General features: G+C 30.1%; 1 protein-coding gene across 3 annotated transcripts in view; it reads right to left on the bottom strand.

Moving 5' to 3' along the window:
- Window positions 1-16,076, bottom strand: part of LOC143072978 (hexokinase-4-like) — a 38,134-nt gene extending 22,058 nt beyond the window's left edge. The window contains exons 1-2 of one of the 3 annotated variants that reach the window (XM_076248171.1): window positions 15,927-16,054; window positions 11,405-11,419 (exon numbers count right to left, since the gene is read on the bottom strand). In XM_076248171.1, the coding sequence (XP_076104286.1) occupies window positions 11,405-11,419; window positions 15,927-16,010 (99 nt within the window). In that variant the 5' untranslated portion in view covers window positions 16,011-16,054. Of the gene's footprint in view, window positions 1-1,674; window positions 2,103-11,404; window positions 11,420-15,926 lie in introns of those variants that run through there. The other 2 variants (XM_076248173.1, XM_076248169.1) reach the window with 2 other exon arrangements.
- Window positions 16,077-22,889: the final 6,813 nt, after the last annotated feature.

Raw genomic sequence — 22,889 nt, 5'->3', positions numbered from 1 at the left:
CGGGAAGTGAGTAACAGTCATATGATTTTTTTTATTTTCAGTTCTAACAGGGAAGTTCATACAAGTATAAACTTTCTTACAAACAATACATGAACTGAAGTCCAATTGTTTTCTTGGAATCATTCCACCACATTCCATATATCTAGATCTATATTAGGCTATTGGAATTGGAATCTGTGTCAACCTTTTTCATAAAGTAAAGACTGTTTGAAAACACAACAAAAAAAGTTACATCTTTTAATAAACATCTGGAAATATAATACTCTTAGTATAATAGTCCCAGTTAACATGGGACAGTAAGTGTTTTTATTGCATAGCAATATAATATTTCCCACAGAAAATAACCAAAAGTTAGCGTGCAATAAATTCCAATATTGAACTAGTGCAAAAATCTTCAAAATTCATGACGTCATCAACAACAAAATTTTAGTTTAACCAATTTTTAATTTCAATTATTATACTGCTATACAATAAAAGGGTTATTGCATGAATATTGGTCCCAAATAACCCTATAATACTGTCTTTTATAATAAACTATAATAAGAAAATGTTTCCTGATACTAATCAATTATTTAAAACTATATATATATATTAATCAGTGCATGATCAGTTTCAATTCATAAAAAGCATATAATTTGAAATCACTCTATTGCACAGGTTGTGCACAAAACAAAAACAAGAAACTAAGTAAAAAGTTCCTACCTTAAATATCATTTTAAGTAAAAATATCTAAATATTTTGTATTGCATCATTTATAAACTTGAGGTCATCTGACACCATACCAGCCAATCAAATTCAAAACATTAAGTTCAATAGGGAAATGGACCACTAATTTTCTAATAATTACTTAACATGTAAGATCTTAAAAGTGTTCAAGGTAATTTTGAAATGCTACTGACATTACAATTCAAAATATTTACAATTTCTCTTATATATCTACATGTAGCAAGCATAGACTGAAAAGAATTAAATGCCTTTCAATAATAGTGATTTTTACTGTATTGATCACAACATGTATTCATTTTTCTAATAAACTATTGATTTACTTTTAAATGTCTTATGTATTTAAACAGGATATCATTACAAACATGTTCTAAACATGCATTCTATAATATTCTGAAGGAACATTAACAACACTCCTCCATTATTGGCCAATCAAAAACAAGGATGATGACACTCCTCCATCAAGGTCATCGATGAAGATCAATATGACTACATATGTTACCAGAAACATCTTATTGTTATTACATTGTTCAAATCACGTACTTTGTTAAAGTATTGATAGTTTCTTGTAATATTATGGAAAATCTGCTTACAAGATTTAACTATGCATAATATTTCATAATAAATATGTTCAGTCTATGCTGAAGTTTGCTATGAATCATACTGCACAAGGAAACATAGAGTCAATGTAGTTTTCCATGTTTATGTAAATAGAGAAATATAAGACCCAAAATTTCAGAAGGAAAAAATTCAATACATTGAACCAGTAAAAAGACATAAAATTTCAAAAGAATACTTAAAGAAAACCTCTTCAAATTGAACAAAATGCCAATTCAATGTTAAAACATTATCATAAATAATGTTAACTTATTAGAAAAAAACAAACAAAAGCACGCTATAAATAAGTAACTTGGAAGTTCTATACTCCTCACAAAAATCTAAAAGTCTTACCAGATAATCTTTATTGTGAGGCATATGTTTCAGCATAGCCTGCAAAACGGCCTGAAATTCCGGTTGTAACATCTGTTTGGCTGCCTGGACCATTTTTTCTTTGGAAAGAATGTTCCCATCAGGCATTTCAAGTTCGGGCTTTAAACCAATAATCCCACCATCTCCCCTTTCAGCCTCTGCTTGCCTATTCATCATAGAACCTTCTTCAAAATTTTCATATTCTGCAGCCATATTTCACAAAATCTTTTACAAACTTCAACACGTCAAAAAATTTAAGTCTGTTTTAACAATTAAACCACACAGTTCTAAAACCTTCTAATCAATAAACTGATTTAATAGTCACAGGAATTTTTCCGTTATGTTTTTCTTTTTAAATTTGTGAAAAAAATCTTCTCCTTAGTTAGTTAGTCTTCAACTGTTTACATATGAATATGTATTGAACATGTCTTTCAGTCTATTTATACTCAGTTGTTTAACTACGTCACACACAACTGCTTATACCTTTTTACGTCCTGGATATTATATAAATGAACTTTATTATTAAGCTGAGTACTTGTGTGGAGATTTAAAACCTTGGTTGATTAATTATGACCTTAGACTGTAATTTACAGGAAAACAGAAATAAATAAATATTTTTACATGAATACATTTGAAGACATGACTTAAATCACATTTTTCTATATTGATCTAAAAGGATAATTTAAGACATTTAAAATAGAAATCAATCTTTTCATTCTAAAAGGCCCAGAGGCTTTGATAAAAATTGTATAAAACTGCTAAACTCTTACAGCAGATAATTTTTAAAAGCATATTCAATAGTTTTAGATAAGAATCTCAAATAATTCAGCATTTACCCTTTTTAGGTTTATGGTATTGATAAATATTCAAATGGACCTTTAATAATGAAAATGCATTTAAGTATTAAATATTGCTTTTAAGTTTAGTGCAAAAAAAAAAAACAAGTACCAGTAACATTTATCAAGATCTAAAAACAGAGAAGGGCACTGCTCTCCATTCTAGTGATTTGGAACAATCATCACCCAAATAGGAAAATGTTAGATATTCTAAGTGCACTTCGGTCTTCCAAATTTTTCAAGTGACAATGACACAAAAAAGAAAGGTAATGACATAATATTTTTAAAGTAAGACGAAACTTAAACTCATCTGTACAATTTTCAATTAGCTTCAATTTTTGTTTTCATGACATAGGATAGTTGGGTTTAGTTGAATGTATAATATTTCAAAAAGATATGAAACTTGAATCTATCTGCATACTTATTTCAGTTATTTTCAATTACCGGTAGTTTCATCCTTTTAAGAGGGTATCACCTAATAAAACTTTTGTATGATATTTAATGCCATATAAAGAAAGTTAAACAGTATATCATTTAGCTGGTAATAAATTACCCTATTCAAGCTGTTAAGGGCAGGGCAATGGGCCAGGTAGTCATTAATTCTTGCTATAACCTAGTTCAAAGTCAAGGTCTAAAATTTGCAAAGGCATTTCAAAATACATTGAATGATAAGGACTGATAAGGTTTAATTCCTTATCATTGAAAAAATAGGTAAAATCAAAACACTTAATTAGAATCTGAAAAAAATACAAGGTCAACAAAATAATAGAGGAAGCAAGAAAAAAACACACTTATTCTCTTAAGAAAAACAAACTACTTCTAAGAAAAGAAAACACTTGGTATTAGCAAAAATATAAACCTTGTAAATAAATGCAATATAAAGACCAATTCAGTGAATACAAGGTCAGACAAAATTGCAAAATATCCATTTTTTTCTGAGATTGTCTGAAATACTCATTGATAAAAACTGGAATATTATAATCATCAAAATGAAGGATGTTTTTTTCTTTTCCAAGCTTTCATAAAAAGTTTAAATAAAAAGGAGATTCTAACAACATCTTTCAAACAGGTCAAATAGTTTTCTTTAATTAGATAAACAGCAATTAGGGCAAAGTAATCATAAATATGACATTTTTTTATTTTGTCCTAAAAGTTGGTCAGTTTAGGAGAAGGTTATGAGCTACCACAAGTGTTTATCTTAAGTTTCTCTATTTTTCCAATACTAATTGTGACTATGAAACATGAAACAAACATCGCAATAAAAAACCCAACAAAACAGAAACCACAAATAAGTGTACTATATAGTGAAAGTGTTTTTTTCAGGAAAACATATTTTTGCTGACTGTCAATATCTTCAGTCTCAAAATATATGTTATGCTAGCTGGCAGTGCTGCAGAATAAAAATTATAATTCTCTTTTACTACTTTGGTAGAATTTAAATGTATCAAAAACAAGAGTTACATCAAACTGTTTTTTTTTAACATTTATTTGGGTCCAGGAATTTTTCAATAATACAAGGACCATAACTCCTGAACAGTAAAAGTGACAATCACCAATACTAGCTATTAACTTGAACTCCATTTTAACTACATATCAAAATTCATAAAGGTTTAGTTTATCAGTTCATGAGTTAAAACACAGACACAACTGAAAACACCATTTTCCAATCTTTCAAGAACCACAACTCCTGAATGGTGAAAATTGTCAATATCAAACTTGACCTCTGTTTTGTAATCAGTAACAACATATTAAAATTTGAAATGTCTAGGTTGAACATTTCAAGAGTTAATGCAAGGACACTGATTGGCAGCTGTGGGGTGTGAGGGGTTTATTTCTCTGTAATTTTCAATGAAATTGCAACAATATCCCCTAAAGTAAATATGATCCTCAATTTACAAAATCTGGCCATGGTATCTATGAAATGTTAAAGTGAAAAGTCCAATGCTTTAACATAAGAAATAGAATGCACAGAATATATAAAATACATCTATTTAATAAGCTAGCAATTGATATCTTATGATGTAAAGTGTTTCTAGTTTTTTTCTCAACATGCTTGTGAAGCAAAAGAAATTTTGTATTTACAAATCTTAGTAATTTACAGATGTTCAGACTGATGAACAAATATGTCAGCAACATTTGTCATATATAATGTGAGTAGGTATAAATTAAAGGTTTATAAGCAAAGTTTTGCAAAATATTGAATGCAGTTTGCTTATAATCCAGTGGCAAGTATTTCATGGATATTCAACGGCAAGAACCTGCAATAATTGTATATACAATTATATAAGGCAGAGTCTGAAAATATGATTGAATGGGAGAGAACTTTGAAAATTTTCATTGCAACTGAATAGTGCATACTACATTTGTAATATGATTTTCCTGGATAATTTAATGTTTACATAATATTTTGTGGAAAATTCTTCATGATCAACCTACATGTAGACAAAAATAATATTGCGCAGACAATAAATATCTGTGTAGGTTTCATAAATACATGTGGAATGTCAATTATCTATCTGCATGAACCAATGTGAATCAAAACATGCATTACAATTGTAAACAAAACTTTGAACAAATGTACTATAAAATATGACAAACAAGTTGAAAAAATTGTAATAATCCTGTTAATGTACTTTCATACAGGATTATAGAAATTTAACATTCTTATTTAAAAGATGTTAAAAAACACTGTATATCATTGTTGTAATATTAAATACACTTGTAGTTATAATGAGCTTTCAAATTCATACTTGCGTCAAACAGTAAGCAAAATTGGCAAAATGACAAAATCTTTAGCAATTAACAATATCAAACATGTATTACCATTTAATTTTCAGGACACAAATCGAAATATTTGAAGACTAATTAAGAGAAATTTGTTCTATTTAGTTATATATTTTTTTTTAGAATATATTAATAATTTCAACTGTCATATGTAGGTTTAGGGTTTTTTGTTATCTTTGCAGACAATAGGGTGTGTATTTTTTTTTAATGACAAGATTTTGGGTTGCCTTTAGATGTTAATTTCTGTGTCATTTTGGTCTCTTGTGGAGAGTTGTCTCATTGGCAATCATACCACATCTTCTTTTTTTTTTATTTACACAATTTCATATTTTCATTGGTTTATGTAAAGTACATTTGCACAGTCTATAATCTTTTTGCAAGAAAAATTCTAAACCAAATACAGATATGTATTACATTGATGTCAACAATTTTATTCAAATATGAAAATTGTAAACAAACAAAATACATATCAACATGTACAGTTTGAAATCATGACAAGAATCTCATTTTATAGACACCTATTCATTCATAACAGACCATCAACCGTCTTTATGAATGATGCTTAATACATACAAAACAACTTCTATTCTCTTTGATGTTAATTAGTTTTTGACTTATGATAATTAGTCACAACTATTATAATTTACGTCCTTGGTGAATTGCAGCGTATAATCACCTATATCAGTACCATTTAATTCTTGTAATCAAACATGGACTTAAGTATTTACATGTTTTGAAACTGGAATGAGTGCATTGAAACACTGCCACTGAGTTCTAAGGGAAACAATAGACTTTGGCAAAGATTTATATATATGGTACCTTTCATGTAACATTTTTATTGATTGTACGCCAACTTGCATTGAAAATGTCTATTTACCTATTTGGTACTGATCCAGATGACCTAAATTGAGACAAAAGGTACTACTAATTGAACTTTTAACTTCTGTACCTTTATGTTTACAATTCTGTCCAAATGCTTTTTTATTTACATTATTTTATGCTACCTTATCATGACAAGTACAATTATTCATATATCTATATAAAAACTTCAATTAATCAATGTAGTTTCAAGGTTAAAGTCAAATGGGTAAAGTCGTGCAGTCATTTTTCACTTGAAACTGTAAGTCAGACAGAGTTACTTCCCCATAATGAACATCTAAAGTTATTCAGAGTTATCTCCCTTGTACACAAATCTCATTGAGAACATCAGAGTTGTCCCCCCATTTTTTTAGATGTAAAAATAAATACTAGTAGGCCCGAGACCACAATTAATTCCTCTATCATTTCTTTATAATGTTTTGTCGCATTAAAAAAAATTTGCCTATTCTTTTTGTCTAATTTTTTGTGTGTGTAATGTACAGTACAAGTCCAAAAATATATGCAATTTTCAGAAAAATTGTGTGTGTTATGTACAGTACAAGTCCAAAAATATATGCAATTTTCAGAAAAATTGCATCTTTACATCATACAAATTTGGCCAATACACATCCATACCCCTATAGGCAAGTCAAGAGATGTTCAGAAAAGTGTAAATATTACCTTTTAGCACCTGGCCTAATCACTCTTTCCTTATTAAAATCAGTTAAAATAAAACATCCAAAAGTTTATTTCAGCTCTCTTCTTTCATTTCCACCCAAGAAAAGCTAAGAAATGAATGAGAAAGGGAAAGAAAAAAAATAAAGAAAAAATACACTATAATTAAGGGAACTATATTCGTGGACAACGAAAAGCGGGATCATTAATTGTGGTCTTGGGCCTATTAGGGGCCAAAAACTTGACCAATTCCAATAAAACTTGGCATGATTTAAGCTTAGTGTATTAGGAGTCAGTTTACAAAGTTTCAAAGCCATATGATATACATTATTGAAAATGTGGCATTTTTTATATCTCAACTTTGGTGGCTGAATTGTGACGTTGAAATAGAACAATTTCAACTTTCAAATTTTGGTTTCAAAAATAAAAAAAAAAACCACCAAACTGCACTTTTTAATGTCTCAATGTATAAGATATTATCTATTCAAAGTAAATGATAGCATACTTAATGTATGTGACTTATAAAGATTTGACAAAAGTTAATTTTATATGTGCCTATGCCAAAAAATAGAGGTTTTCAAATGAAGCGAGGCCTTATAGGAAATGTAATATTTTCCACTTACAACAATTTTCTGAAGTTGTTAAGTTAAAACAAAACATTTTACATATCATAAATGTTCTTTTCATGTAAATATAAGTTTCAAATAGCATAACACATGAGTTTTACATGGTCTTAAGCAATGTCAAGCTTAAAATAACAAGTTGTCAATTTGGGTCGTTCCCTATATTTCCATATTAAATTGCATATAAATGATATTGGAGATGGAAATATGATTCTTTTTGCTCAAATCCTTGCTGAGATATGATCAAATATGAAGCCTGGATGTAACAAGACTGTTGCTTTTAACTATATATGTAGACAGTATGGTATGATGCAAAGTTTTTTCAATTTACTGTTTAAAACCTTCATGAAATTTCAGTCTTAAAATGCCAATATTTTAACCAACAGCAATCCAACAGAAGAAAAGAAAGGTATTCTGTGAAACAGACAAGTTTAAACAACCAGTAATAAGTGCTTTTGATATAGATTCAGTGCAATCTGTTTAAAGGAATACAATTTTTAAGTGCATACAACTTCATATTTCACTTGCTTCGTACGGACCGTTAGACCTAGACTATTAAAACAGCACATTTTGCACTCTTTTTATGCTTTTATCCACTTTTCTTTGTGCTCAGAGTTCACAAATGAGTAAAACACATGAAATAAATACCACAAACACAAATAGATATCAGAAAAAAAAATGTCAGAGAAAAATTAAGGATGCTGCATGCTTTTGCAAAAATATTGAAAAAAGTGAAAAAACTACTTTTTGGGCATATCAGCTGAAAACTGACTTTTTTTTACAAATTTCTATCAAATAAATATGGAAATCATTTCTTCTCATATAGTTTTACAAATTAATACCAATAGATCATTTAGAAAAGTTGTTAAAGTATAAATTCAAAATTTACTGAAATGCACCTCTTAGGCCCGAGACCACAATTAATTCCTCTATCATTTCTTTATAACGTTTTGTCGCATTAAAAAAATTTTGCCTATTCTTTTTGTCTAATTTTTTGTGTGTGTAATGTACAGTACAAGTCCAAAAATATATGCAATTTTCAGAAAAATTGCATCTTTACATCATACAAATTTGGCCAATACACATCCATACCCCTATAGGCAAGTCAAGAGATGTTCCGAAAAGTGTAAATATTACCTTTTTGCACCTGGCCTAATCACTCTTTCTTTATTAAAATCAGTTAAAATAAAACATCCAAAAGTTTATTTCAGCTCTCTTCTTTCATTTCCACCCAAGAAAAGCTAAGAAATGAATGAGAAAGGGAAAGAAAAAAAATAAAGAAAAAATACACTATAATTAAAGGGAACTATATTCGTGGACAACGAAAAGCGGGATCATTAATTGTGGTCTTGGGCCAGTACATTGTATTCCATTTAGCTGGGGATTTCATTAGTCTATGTAATAATTTTTTGACATTTTATAATTTTTAGGAATTTACTTCATGCTGTTAAATTCATGATATTTGCAAATATGTGCAGGTACTTATCATTGAAGTTTTTTTTAATAAAACGATTGTTGCTAAAACCAATCTTTGGTATATATACTCAAACTTTTGAACTGAAAAATTACCAATTCAAAAGTTCAGTCACCTAGCATTTCAAACTTTGACTTTTATATATATATTCTCCTGAACTTCATAATACATTTTGTAGGTTGGGTTAACATAAGGATATGATAGTTCATATAAAAATATGATACATGTATATCATCATTAACAGGGAACAAGGATGTAGCAATATCAGTTGTTCACAACAAGTTAAGAAGGGTACCAGTGATGGTATGCTAAAAATGTTCATATAACTTCAACCCCCTGTTAACAATTACTTTTTGTATGACAGTACAATTCAAATGAACAAAATATGCCTTATTATGACACTACAGCCAAAAATTATTTTAAAACCTTTTGACCATTTTTAGTTATAATACATCTTGTGTATAAATGTCTTCCCAACATTAAACCAGATATTGTCTTCATGCAAACAAGTATATCACCCTGTTCTTATAAGGTGCATACAATACATGTAGCTTTAAGCAGACATATATAATTCTGACTCATTATGTATAACGCTATAAAGATTTTATCTGTCTGCATTGTTAAAACATTAATATAGCAAAAAGCTATCCAAGTCCTACATATATACTTGGCATTTAAAATGAAAACATAACTACCTGCACATCTCCTGTACTATTGTTGTCAATATGTAATGTCTTAAGTAACGTTAGAAGTCCTTTGTTACTTTATGTATCACTGTCATTTTGCTTAAAGTGTTTTTTTGTTACCTATTCCCACATCACACTCAGACTTCTTTGAAATTCTACACTGGCTAGAAGTTTTAAGGGGAAGGGAGGGGGCTTGTGTTTTTTTAATCTCAGTTCATTTATATTGTTTAGAGTTAAGTGTGACATCCATTTTCACTGAACTAGTATACATTTTTTGTTTAGGGGCCAGCTGAAGACCACTCTGGGGCCAGGATTTTCTTGTTGTGTTGATGACCCATTGGTAGCCTTAAGCTGCTTACTGTTCAGTGGAGAGGTTGTTGTCGTTTTGGCACATTCCTCATTTCAATTCTCAATTTTAATGCAATATTAACTGATGGAAAATTGCATTAGTTAATTATATATAAAATCAATAGTTACAAATAAACATTGAATAAATCATTTTTTTCTAATGAAAGTAGTTTTTCATGAAAATAAGCTTGAAGCTCTTTTGACTTCCCCCTTTAAAACAAATAAGCACTGTTAAAAGTCAAGTTCGTGAGTCCAAATACCCCCCCCCCCCCCTTTCCGTTGGAAATTCCTGGCTACGGGGCTATCATCCCATTATCAATTTTAACATAAGCAATAGCAAAGAGTTACATGTAAATAAAGCAAAAGTACCAGTGTGGACATGTTATATAAAGCAGTGTGTCATTGAATTAAGAATCATTGTTACGTAAAATTTACAAAAATATTTTGGGATATCAGAACGGCTCTTTTAAAACAGCACACTATGATTAAATTATAAATCACTTCCAGAAGTAATTTAAGTATATATGGTGTAAAAAAGTTATAAAAAAATAAAAACATTGATTTTTTTGTTAAAGTAATAAGAAACCTCAAATCAAAAAAAATAATGCATATGTTTTTTTATAACTCAATGGATAGTTTTCATTATAAAACTTATGTACATATACTTTTTTCTGAAGAAAATTCTTTAATTTATTCATATTTAGAAGAAGTTTACTTTATTTTAATTGCTTCCTTCCAGCAAGCAATTCCCCCCGACATATTTTCCGTATGCAAAGTGACCTCAGTGTGACCCATCTCGTAAAAATCCGGTAATCACAATACGCATGGATGTCCTTAAAATAGACTATTATCTGAATTTACATGTTAAACACGTGCTCAATTTCCATCCCTTTTTGTTGATTATTTGTCGATTGTTGACAAACAGGTGACAATCGTTAAACTTCGGCTTCAAAACACGAACTTTAATTACCTGCCATATTTTGACAACAACACTGACCGATTGGGAAAAAATCACAATTATACGAAATTTACACGAAAAAAATGATAAATTCGTGCACAGAAGACTAAGTTTATGATGTTTGTATGCATTGGTTCAAGAATTGGAAGAAATCTAAAACACCGGTTACTCGTTTCTTATGACTTTAAGAATTCATTTCAAAGATCATTATACATGTAATTGTCTTTCCTTGTTTTTTGGGTAACCTAGGGTTGAAATTGTGGCTGTGTTAGAAACTGTTGCTACTTATATGTTATTTAAACTTTAAATCAATTTAAGAAGCAAAAGCAAAATATTGTGTTAAAATTATTTCCTGGATAGGTGTTAATGCACAGTTTGTGCCACCGTATACATGTATATGTTATTTGTCATGGAAGTACTGATGATGCACTGAAAATAATCACTACAATGAATGTGAAAAAAATACTCACCATCTCTTTAACTTGCTTAAAATTAGAAGAAAAATGTTTTGAAGATTTTTTCGAAATCAGCTGTGGAAAGATTGGAAAAGCTGCATGCATAATTTCAAATCATATTTTATTCTTTCCATGGAGGTATATGGTGCTAGAAAAAGGTATACATGACTGCAGTTCATTAGTATTTTTGCATACAAGTATAAAGGTATGCTTTATTGCAGTTCTATACTTACTATTGCATATATGCATGTATGCATGACTGCAGTTTTTTAGTATTAGATAGATAATTTTATTAACCAATCATGGTGCCCAAAATTTGAGCTATACAATCAAATGAATTACAAAATAAAGCACAGAAATGATTAGAATGATTAAAGTACATTTAAACAAAAAACCACATGAATACACATTTACACTAATTAACCTGATATTATTGCACATGCATGCATGCATAACAGCAGTTCTTTATAACTATTGTATATACATGTAGTTGGATTACTACAGTCCTTTAGTACTATTGCATATAGACATGTATACATAACTGCAGTTATTTAGTAATATTGCAGATACATGTAGTTGGATTACTGCAGTTTGTTAGTATAATTGCATACACTATATGCAATAACTATAGTTTTTAAGTATAGAAATGCTAATGCTTTATAAAACGAAAATTTTGACAACTGGTCATTATGAACGGAGAAATTGCTACAGCTAATCATTACGAAACCTCAGTCATGCATTATGAAATCACATCCGTGCATTACGAAATCACAGTCATGCATTAGGAACAGATGAAACAGGACATCAATTAAATCAAAATGTCGTTTATTTTTTTAAATAGTGTGAAAATTTAAAAAAAAAAAACTTAATATTATAAAAACAAGTTTAAATGATGTTCAATGTTTTGTAACAACTTGAAACGGAAATATTTCACAGTCTTTTTCTAGTACGACTTTTGATTATTATTGATCACTGTTTCATTTCCGTTGTTCAATCCTCAGAATGCAGACTACTCAAGACAAAGATTAAGAATAGTTAAACTGTCTGATTTATTCTTCCCAGCTACTTTATATTTGCTAGATGAAATGAATTTTAATAGCATAAAATTAAGTACTTGGATGAGAAACCAGAAATTACATCTGACAGTCACAATGTTGACCAAAATTCCATCGTGAATTCGAAAAGACAAGTTCAGCTATGAAATTTCTGTATCTTCTTCACGGTAAGTTTCTTACTCTTTGTTTAATCAAAGAATTAAAACCATTTAACAAACATGTTATAAAACTGGCTTTTTCTGTATTGGTCCTGTTGTAGATTTGTATAATTTTGGATTTGAGACTCGAAGACTGTTCTTGAATGAAGTTGCCTTAGTTGGTTAATAAAGTTTCAATATATGGACTTTTTTAAATACTATTACATAAACATGTACATGCATAACTGCATTTCTTTTGTAATATTGCATTTACATGTATGCATGACTGCAGTTCTTTAGTACAATTGCATACACATATATGCATAACTATAGTTTTTTAGTACTATTACAAATATATGTATGCATAACTGTAGTTTTTTAGAATTATTGCACATGCCGTTCTTTAGTACGACTGCATATACATGTAGTTGGATTACTGCAGTTCTTTAGTACGACTGCATATAAATGTATACATAACTGCAGTTCTTTAGTACTTTTGCAGATACATGTATGAATTACTGCATTATTTTAGTAGTATTGCATATCCATGTAGTTTGATTACCGATTTCTTAAGTATTTTTGCATACATGTATCTATCACATCTATCAAGTTGGAATACTGCAATTATTTTTAGTTTAATTACATGATCCTAATACTTGTTCATCCTAATCCTAACTTATGCATATTTATACTTGTTTGCAAATCTATAGCAATCTACAATACTCCTATTACTTTAGGAAAAGTTGCATTTTTGTGTACATTTGATTTTGTTGATTGAACAAAGTCTTCATACAAGAATATATAAAAAATTTAATTTGTTGAACATTTAAATTTGTGGATCGCTTATCATTAAACAAATGTACCCATGAATTCCACAATACTGGTAATGGGTATCCAACTAATAATAAATCCCTGATATTTGATTACTTCATATCATAAACATGATAAAATAACATTCTTATTCTATGTCTTGTTTTGATATTATGCAATTTGCCTTTTTGCTAACTGTTTTGTGTATATTTCAGGAGCTGACATAAATGTTAGGTATATTATTCACATGCAAAGAATCTAACAGTAAACTGCATCCAAGCTGATATACATAGGGTACTTCTTTCTGAACCAATTATATCAATGCACCTTATAATTGATATTAACTATCTGATTATAAGTCAATTACAATAGCATGTACATGTACACTATTAACACACCAGAATGCTACAATACTTTTTGGCAAATGACATGAGGTTCTGGATGATGAAATTCAAACCAAGTTTTTTACCTTTTTATGCATAATAATGTAAGATAACACTTTCTGAGGTAAATTAATATCAAAAATTCAATATTTTTTTTTTTTATTAATAAATTTTTATTTTTATATATGTGTTAATTTATTTTTATAAAATTTATCATAAAACACAGGTTTAACCTGCAAGCTCAACAAAAAGCTATGATATACACAGTTCAGTACAATCTTGTTAATTGTAAAAATATATTTTAACATAAAAAGTGCCTTCTTATTAAAATTATTCAATTTCTATGCTGAATATGTAATATTGTGAGACGGGAACTGCTGCTAAAATCTATTGAAAATAAATGAGATCTATGCACATGCAATGATACAAAAATTAAAACTAGTAAGTTCTCGACTTCAAAAAAACAAATTCCTAAACAATACATGTTGGAAATGGATAAGAGTTGTGTCCCTTGATTAACATTGTATATATACCAAACTAGGAAAACAACAAAATTGAAAAAAGACTTTACTGAATAAAAGTACAAGTAAGGCCATGGCAAAATGAATGTTCGTTTCTACTAAAACGTTAAAGCTAGAAAAACAAACCATTCAACATGTTCAAGATTTTTTTGATTTTTTATGTGGAATTCATATTTGCTATACAGAGAACCATTCAATGTTGTTATTAGCCTGACAGTACAATGTTGTTTTACATTCTATATCGAGGTATAAGTTAAGTGAAACCTAATGGAATGGTTAATTGAACACTGTTGACAAATTTAAGAGATTGCATTTGTCAGACAATTTTTTAAAAAGCATCATTGAAAATTGAGTTCTGAGACAAGTGCCTGTGCAAGTGATGGGGAAAAGCTCCTCACCTGGCCCTTTGGAAAACTTCAGTTTCAGGTGAAATAAAACAAGTTTGTGTAAGAAAGTAAGAGATATATGTTAAATTGAGAATAGAAATGGGGAATGTGTAAAAGAGTCAACCTCCTGACAAAAAGAGCAGAAAACAGCTGAATGCAGTATATTTTGTGATATACATTGTTAAGTACGACCTGGTAAATGATGGCCATAAAAAGTATGTTCACCATGATTGATCCGATATACATGTTGTACATTGTATATACATTATCGCACCGCGGGTAAAATATAACGTTGTAATTGGTTTAACGTCGTCACTTGGTGACCCATATGAGACCGTAGTGGGTTAGTAAATTTCAAAAGGTGTCCATGATGCGTTAATGGTGACTGTCATTAATGTTGTTGTGTTTCATTGTTTATTTTTCGACATTATGCAGCAGAAAAAGTCCAGCATGCCATAAATTCGTTATACAGTTAACTACTGTCCCCCTACGGACCATAGAGAGTTAATAAAATCCATAAGGGATTCGGCCACCGGCCTCACCCCCTATGAATTTTATTAACCCTCTATGGATCCGTAAGGGGTCAGTGGCGAACCATATAACTTATAATATTTGTCCATTGTTATTCCACCTGTAGCTTAATTAATACACAAGGTGTAAATCAAATCACCACTCAAGGATAAAGTGAAATCCTGATTGCAAAAAAGGTATGAGTTGACAAAGAAACAAGTCACAGTTAAAGGTATTCCATCTACAATTTCTAGGAAGAACACTGAATAATGAATTATTATAATATAGAACATGGACAAATGATGGACATCACTAGGCAACTAGCCAACTACTGTCATTTTGAAATCATTTGAAATAGATACATGTACATTAGATACATATGCGTGTATTTTAATCACTTATGTTCAATTTTATGTAGCCTATCCCAGGCTACTGACGCAAAAACAAAAAGTTATTGTTGTTTAATGTCAATTGTTCACAAATTATTTGAGTGGAGTTGTGTTGCAGATTTTAAAATTGTTTACACTATTTTAAAGCATTCCCACGAGTCTCAAATATGATTAAAGGCTCACCACTAATATTTTCTGATCTGGAAGGTTTGCCTCTAATTATTACAATCCTAAAGTCTCATAAAGATAATCATAAAGGGGGTTAATAATCTCTAATGGCAGATGGAAAGGGGGGTCGTGGCTGTGCTTCTAAGTGAGAAGTTTCATTTTGCTCAAATGTCCTTACCGATTTTTTATCTCTGGGTACTGGATGGTAACCTCTTTTGCTTGCTGGTATTAATGACACATTTTCTTCATGTGATGCCGACATAATAATTAATTTACCCGTAAACACTGACTTTCAGTCAGGAGAGTCAAACTTAATAAAGGAGTGTCTAAATGCGGTCTGTAATACCGACACTGATCTGTAACAGTTCCGGTAAAATACTTCGCTTGCAGTCACGACAAGAATTTGTGTAGTGACCTCTATAGTCTCACTGACTATACAAATCCTTGCGGTCGAGTACGAATACGAAAGCTTTATATTGATTCGGTAAAAATATGATCTTGAGAGCTTTTTACCGCGGAATAGAAATAAGATAGGGCCTACACTGATAACATCATCATGTGACCTGCCAACTTTTCAAAATGCTCATGGGGTTTAACGTGCCAGCTAGCTCTATGTAACATTAAAACACAGAACATGCAGACTACGATATATAAGCAGCAATTATTTAAAAAAAACAACACCACTGAAATAGAACAAGCACATTGTAATACATGCAAAGTATTTATAAGCTACATATCTAAACATACCAAAACTGAAACATAACTAAAAATTAAAGCACAACTAAAATTTAAGCACAAACTGAGACTATAGTAGTCTCAGGCACAAATAAAAAAAAATACCATACATGCAAAATATATGGCATAGTGCAAACATTTACAGCAATTACTCAAACTATTAAAAAGCTTATCTACATACAGAACAACACTCAGTGGAATGGATCAAAACAGCATTTTGGTCCCGTAGTAAAGGACTGTATTACTAGAAGGCTCTTAAATTGATAAAACTGACTGTTTTCAGTCCTGAAATGCAAGGTGAGATTTATAAGCATAGCAGCAACATTTATAATAATAATAATAATAATAATAATAATAATAATAATAATAATAATAATAATAATAATAATAATAATAATAATAATAATAATAAAAATAATAATAATAATAATAATAATAATAATAATAATAATAATAATAATAATAATAATAATAATAATAATAATAATAATAATAATAATAAGTAATATAGTAAAAATGCACTTCAATCTAGACAAATAAAGAAAAGAAATAGTTCCGATTCCAATTTATAAATAGTATTGCACAGGGGTTCATATTTATACAGAGGTCCATCTAATTTTTTTATGAATAATAAAATTGAAATGGACAATGAATGAGACAAAACCCGACCGAAGAGTATATGTCATCGATAAAAACATTAAATGTCATTGATAAAAACATCGAATAGTATAGGGGAAAACATTGAACAGTATAGGGGACCAGGATAATAAAAAAAAAACTTTTAGAACCCCCGTATGAATGTCAGCACAACTGCTAGGAATACTATTAACTTGAATTTGTTGTCCCCTGATTGACAACAAGATTGAAGAAGTGACATTAAATGAAAAGAGACATCATATGCTGATAATTCATAGAAAGCAGAATTCCTTGTGCTGAGTCCTTGTGGTAGGCAATCAAAAGCCTATATATCATGTCCCCTTCGTCTAACGGCTGTTTTTTCTCATAGACCATGCAAGTGGCTGTAACATAAATATTATGTATTGATCAAATGTATATAAATGATGCAGTTCTGATATTTGCACGACCATGCACATGCAGGCACAAATAAGTAAAATTGGTTGAACACTGAAAATAACAAATTTGATAAAGTACAATTTTATCCAAAAGAGGAGGTCTTTTTATTTAAAATGGTAAATGTCTATATAGCTATGTATTTGTGCTTACAAGAAGTTCATTAGCTGACTTCCAGTTTGTGGAAACCGAAAATTTGTAACAGTGGTAACAATTATAAACATGCCGATTGAAACCGCTCAGTGTTGACATCATTGAAGTATTAAAATACTTTCATCAGAGACATTAATATTGTATTATATGTCTCTGCTTTCATGCATGTTCACATAAATCACCGATTTTAACAGTCATCTCAATCCATGGTCAAACTGAGTTAACGCTGAATTTGCTGTCGTAGCCGAGTCATATTTATTCAAATCCTGGTTCAAGCTTGAAATAAATCATCGATTGGGGAAATCTGGTTGTCGTGGTACGGCTGATAGAACCTAATATTGCATACTAGTAATTAATGCAAGTTCATAGGCGGATCCTGTAGGGGGGGGGGGGGCTTTTGTTGGGGAAAAAATGGTTGATCATATATAGGGAATCACTGTAGCATGACTGGAGCTGGCCCACACTTATGGCAGTCAGTGAGACCTTTTAGGAAGAACCGACCGTGCGAGTGCTGTATAGCCAGTCAAAGACGTTAAAAACACCCATCATTACCCGTTTTGAAATTTTTTGGATCCGCGCCACTGAAATTTTATAGCAGTTGTGTGTAAAATTGAAAAATCGATTCAGGAAATGTTCCTTTATTGCAAAAATAATCGAAATTATTTTTCAGTAAGATATCATGGTACTAAAAGAAAAATAGTTTAAATCCACATCTCGATATACACTTAAATATTTTGTAAAAATATGCAGTGGAAAGGTGAAATTTGCTTAAAATCACCCCAAACACCCATCGGCATTGATGTAATATTCTTATTATCTTATCTTATCTTTTGCACGAACAGTGGCGTAGCTGGGTCATTTTTACGTGTACGCCCGAACCTTGGCGAGGGATATGAGGGGTGCCAACCGCTCAATGTCAAAGCACCTGTTGGTAGTTGGTTCGAAAGGGACGAAGCCCCCGAAAGCTATCGAGAATGAGAATGAGATACCATAATGATTCCTGTCAGTAAAAAAATCATTGATAACAACATACTTTTGAATCTAAATGGTTTATTTTTTTTTTTTTTTGGTTAAATTTTGTAATATATATATATGTTAACTTATTCATCGTGTTAAACTGGAAGCTAGCCTTATGGTCATTGGTTTTAGAGAAAACGTCCAAACCAATATTACTTTTAAATAAGTTTAAATGGTGCCGTGAGTGAGCATATAATCAACAAAAGCACCTTTTAATGAACACGAAACAAAATATTTCTAAGAGGTGCAATATAAAAAAATTCTGGAACACCTAGGATTTCTTCCACAAAAAGTGAATCAATGTATCATTCCTTTACAGGGATTTTAAAAAATTTTTAAATTTTTTTTTGATATTTTTTTCTTGATCTGGAATTTTTCACGACAATCTATGAAGGTTTATAAATTGAGCATGTAATTGCGTAAAGAAGAGTCCAGCTATCTGTCTATCAGAAAAGAACCGAAAAATGAACGAAAACAAATGCTTTTAAAATTTTAGCTTTAGACATTAGTCATAGAAAAAGCTTCTTCGACATTTTCATAAATTTCGATGAAGGTTCGACAAGTAGAAAAAATAACAAAATGTAAGCCCAAACTGCGACCACTTATTAATTCTGAGACTACTATAACACATGTGTTATAGTGTTATAGTAGTCTCAGATTAATTGCAGAAAGAAACACATTTTATCCTTAAAATGCGGGAAAATTAAAGATATAATTGCATTATTATATTGCTCTGAATACTCTTTTGATCATAAACAGTTTCTGTACAACTTTCGTAAAATTTCACGGTCAGAGAGTCATTTAAAAGAATTTATCCACATTCGGAAACCTAAATATTGACACCACTTTGTCTCGCTTTTGGGACATAAAACACAGGCTCGACAAAAATACAAACAGCATATCGAATCTGAGCAGATAGTGAATTGCTTTAAATATAAGAAAAGAAGGTAGAATTCAAAGTGGATTCAGACTTTTACAAAAGATTCGAACAAATATATTAAATGATCTATTTGAGTAAATCTAGTCCCAATTTTTATTCAAAATTACAATCCATTAAAAAAAGAAGCACAAGGCTGATGTGCTTTTGACCAGATTTTCTTATTCTATGTCGATTATTTGTTTTATTTTCAAAATTCAAGTGTACGCCCGGGCGTTTTGACGTAAACGTAGCTACGCGCATGACAACTTCAACTACAGGCTCCTGACTTGGGACAGGCACATAAAGACTACAAATGAAACAGTTATGATAAATGCAGTGAATTCACTATATTTGTGTATCTCAAATTTAAGGTAGTCATAAACCTTGAAAGATTTTGAAACCAAGTCAATCCCATAGAGTTTTGATTGCATTTAACGCAATCTTTACTTAATATAAACGGTGGTCACAAATCACAACCCCTCCCCGTAGTGATAAAATCCACACACTTTCTTAATCAGTTATAATATCTGACATCCCTGGGTGATCCTGGGTCACTTACCGGAACCCAACCAATAAAACAAGCAATCATTTGAGGTCGATTTACTCTTTACCACCATCTTGAATCGTACATAAGCAATGCACAATCGGTCTACTTTTTTGCCTAAATTTGCAAATTGGGAGACAGATTTGCTATATATGTGTAAAACTTACTATTTATATGAAGAAACATAAGCGATTTATTGCACCATTGGAAATGTTTAAACAATTACTAAATATTAATGTTTTATATAATCAATTTTGCGACTTGACCATTTAAGGGAAGATAACTGTAATAGTAAAATTATACTAGAATAAAAGTAACATTTTCGTTGTACTTGTATTTTCGGTGACCATTTTTTTCTTTTTCCTAAAGCAAATAATAAAACCTATCTGGTCTTTTTTTATTTCAAAATTATATCTATTAATAGATTTCTTATATTCACAAAAATGCATTGGAGGTAGCTATTTGACCGGCACCGTCAAAATAGCAAATTTTCTATTCAGCCGACTCTGATTTAATTATATCTCACCGGAATTAAAATTTAAGAATAATAATCAAACATCAATTTTTTTTTATTCAAAAACTTTTGTTACTGTTGCTCATATAAACACTTAATCTTCTTATCTAAAAAAGAATTTAAAAAATATCTTGCGTACACATCGAAAATTTGACAAAAAATAAAAATATGATGAATCTATTAAGAATAGAAGTGAAGTAATAAGATAAATTAAAAAGTAAAATACAAATATGATAATAGTCACTTTGTAGCTATACTGCATTGCGGAAACAATTATATTATAGGGTTATTGCATGAATATTGGGGAATATTGTCCCTCGTAGAACATATATTGCACTCGCAAGCTCGTGCAATATACAATATTCCCCAATATTCATGCAATAACCCTTTTATTGTATAGCAATATAATATTTGAAAGTAAAAATTGGTTGAAACTAATATTTTGTCATTGATGACGTCATGAATTTTGAAGATTTATTGCACTAGTGCAATAATAGAATTTATTGCACGCTAACTTTTGGTTACTTTCTGTTGGAAATATTATATTACTATACAATAAATATATATACTCTTTTTATTTACGGAACCAGCATTATGATTGTGTTGCTGATGCAATGGAAGAATGGTCTTTCAGTACTATGAGAAGACTTGAGAAATACAATTATAATCAAGCGATTATCTATTATTTATGTATTTAATTTTTCTCATTTACAAAATATCATGTAAGTTGCACAGACGCTGTTCCTTATTATCCAAGCTAGCCTAGTCAATGCAATACACATTAGAATAGATATAGGAAGATGTGGTGCGAGTGCCAATGAAACAACTCTCCATCCAAATAACAATTTTAAAAAAGTAAACCATTATAGGTCAATGTACGGTCTTCAACACGGAGCCTTGGCTCACAACGAAAAAATTTGTTTTCACACCGAAGAAGTTTGTTTTCTCTAATTACTTTTTTCTTCAAATTTATTTATCATATATTCAGTTTCAAAAAATTATTTTAAACTGCTGAAAATATGTTTTTTGTGAGGTCATGTTAAGTCCCAGGAAAATGCGAGAATGTAGGATTTTTTACTATTAACACCAAAGCTTCTGGGGGCCTTGAGCGGCCCCAAGACCCAACACCGTATGACTTACCTCCGGCTTTGAGTTTTGGCCTTGCTACACCCCTGGCTATTTAGAGCGTATATTAAGAGAAGAAAAAGAACCCTATCTACATATGCACACATGATGTAGATTCAAAGGAAGCCAGTGTAATGTGTAGTTCCTGTTTGGAGTGGCAACATTTATCTTGTGCTAGACTAAAACAACTTCCAAAGGCAAAGAATTGGTTTTGTAACAATTGCAAATGCTAAATCATGTGTCCATTTGAAATTCATAGCAAACAACTGTTAATATTGTCTGCCATGTCTGTTTTATGATGTAGTTTTGCATTAAATATTTTAGAAAAAAATATATTAACTAATGTCTGTGAATATTATATTAGTATAAAAGTCCCAGACATTATTAAATATATTATACTAATTTAATAGTCCCAGATAATGTATTTACAAATGTGTTTTCATGCTTTTAATTAATATTATAAAGTTATAAATTTTTTATAATATTTATGAAAATCTTCAATATTTTATTTTTGATTGTATTGTATTTTTATACTGAAATGCTTGATATTGTGATAAAATAATTTTAAATTATTAAGCTTTTTTATTCTCTGCTTATAACATCAATGAACAGTTTATTAAGTGCCGGCTAAATAGCAAATTTGCTATTTTGCCGGTGCCGGTCAAATAGCCACTGCCAAATGTATTTTCTCATGAACAATTTGTGCACATTTTTGCAATTTTCCACGACTTGTAGCTTGAAAAATAGCACCAGCTATTAACTTTTCTTTTGTAGTTTTGAAAAATAGCATAATAAAACTAAAATCTTCATATTGACATATACAGACGATCCACCTTTAAACTAAACTCTTGTAACAACCAATCATTAATACATCAACTTATTATTAGTATTCCAAAAAAATATATATTTATAAACCAGTCAAGCCAACTTACAAGTCGCATAAGTCAATCAATCAACCAATCTATCAATTTATCACTCAGAATAATCATTAGATATTTTTAATTTTCAACATAAAAAACCGTATAAGCAATCTCGCTACCGGAATACATTTTTCTTGTTAGTC

Source organism: Mytilus galloprovincialis, chromosome 4 (genome assembly GCF_965363235.1).
Source record: "Mytilus galloprovincialis chromosome 4, xbMytGall1.hap1.1, whole genome shotgun sequence".
Lineage (NCBI taxonomy): Eukaryota > Metazoa > Mollusca > Bivalvia > Mytilida > Mytilidae > Mytilus > Mytilus galloprovincialis.
This window is presented reverse-complemented; position numbering and strand designations above follow the sequence as displayed.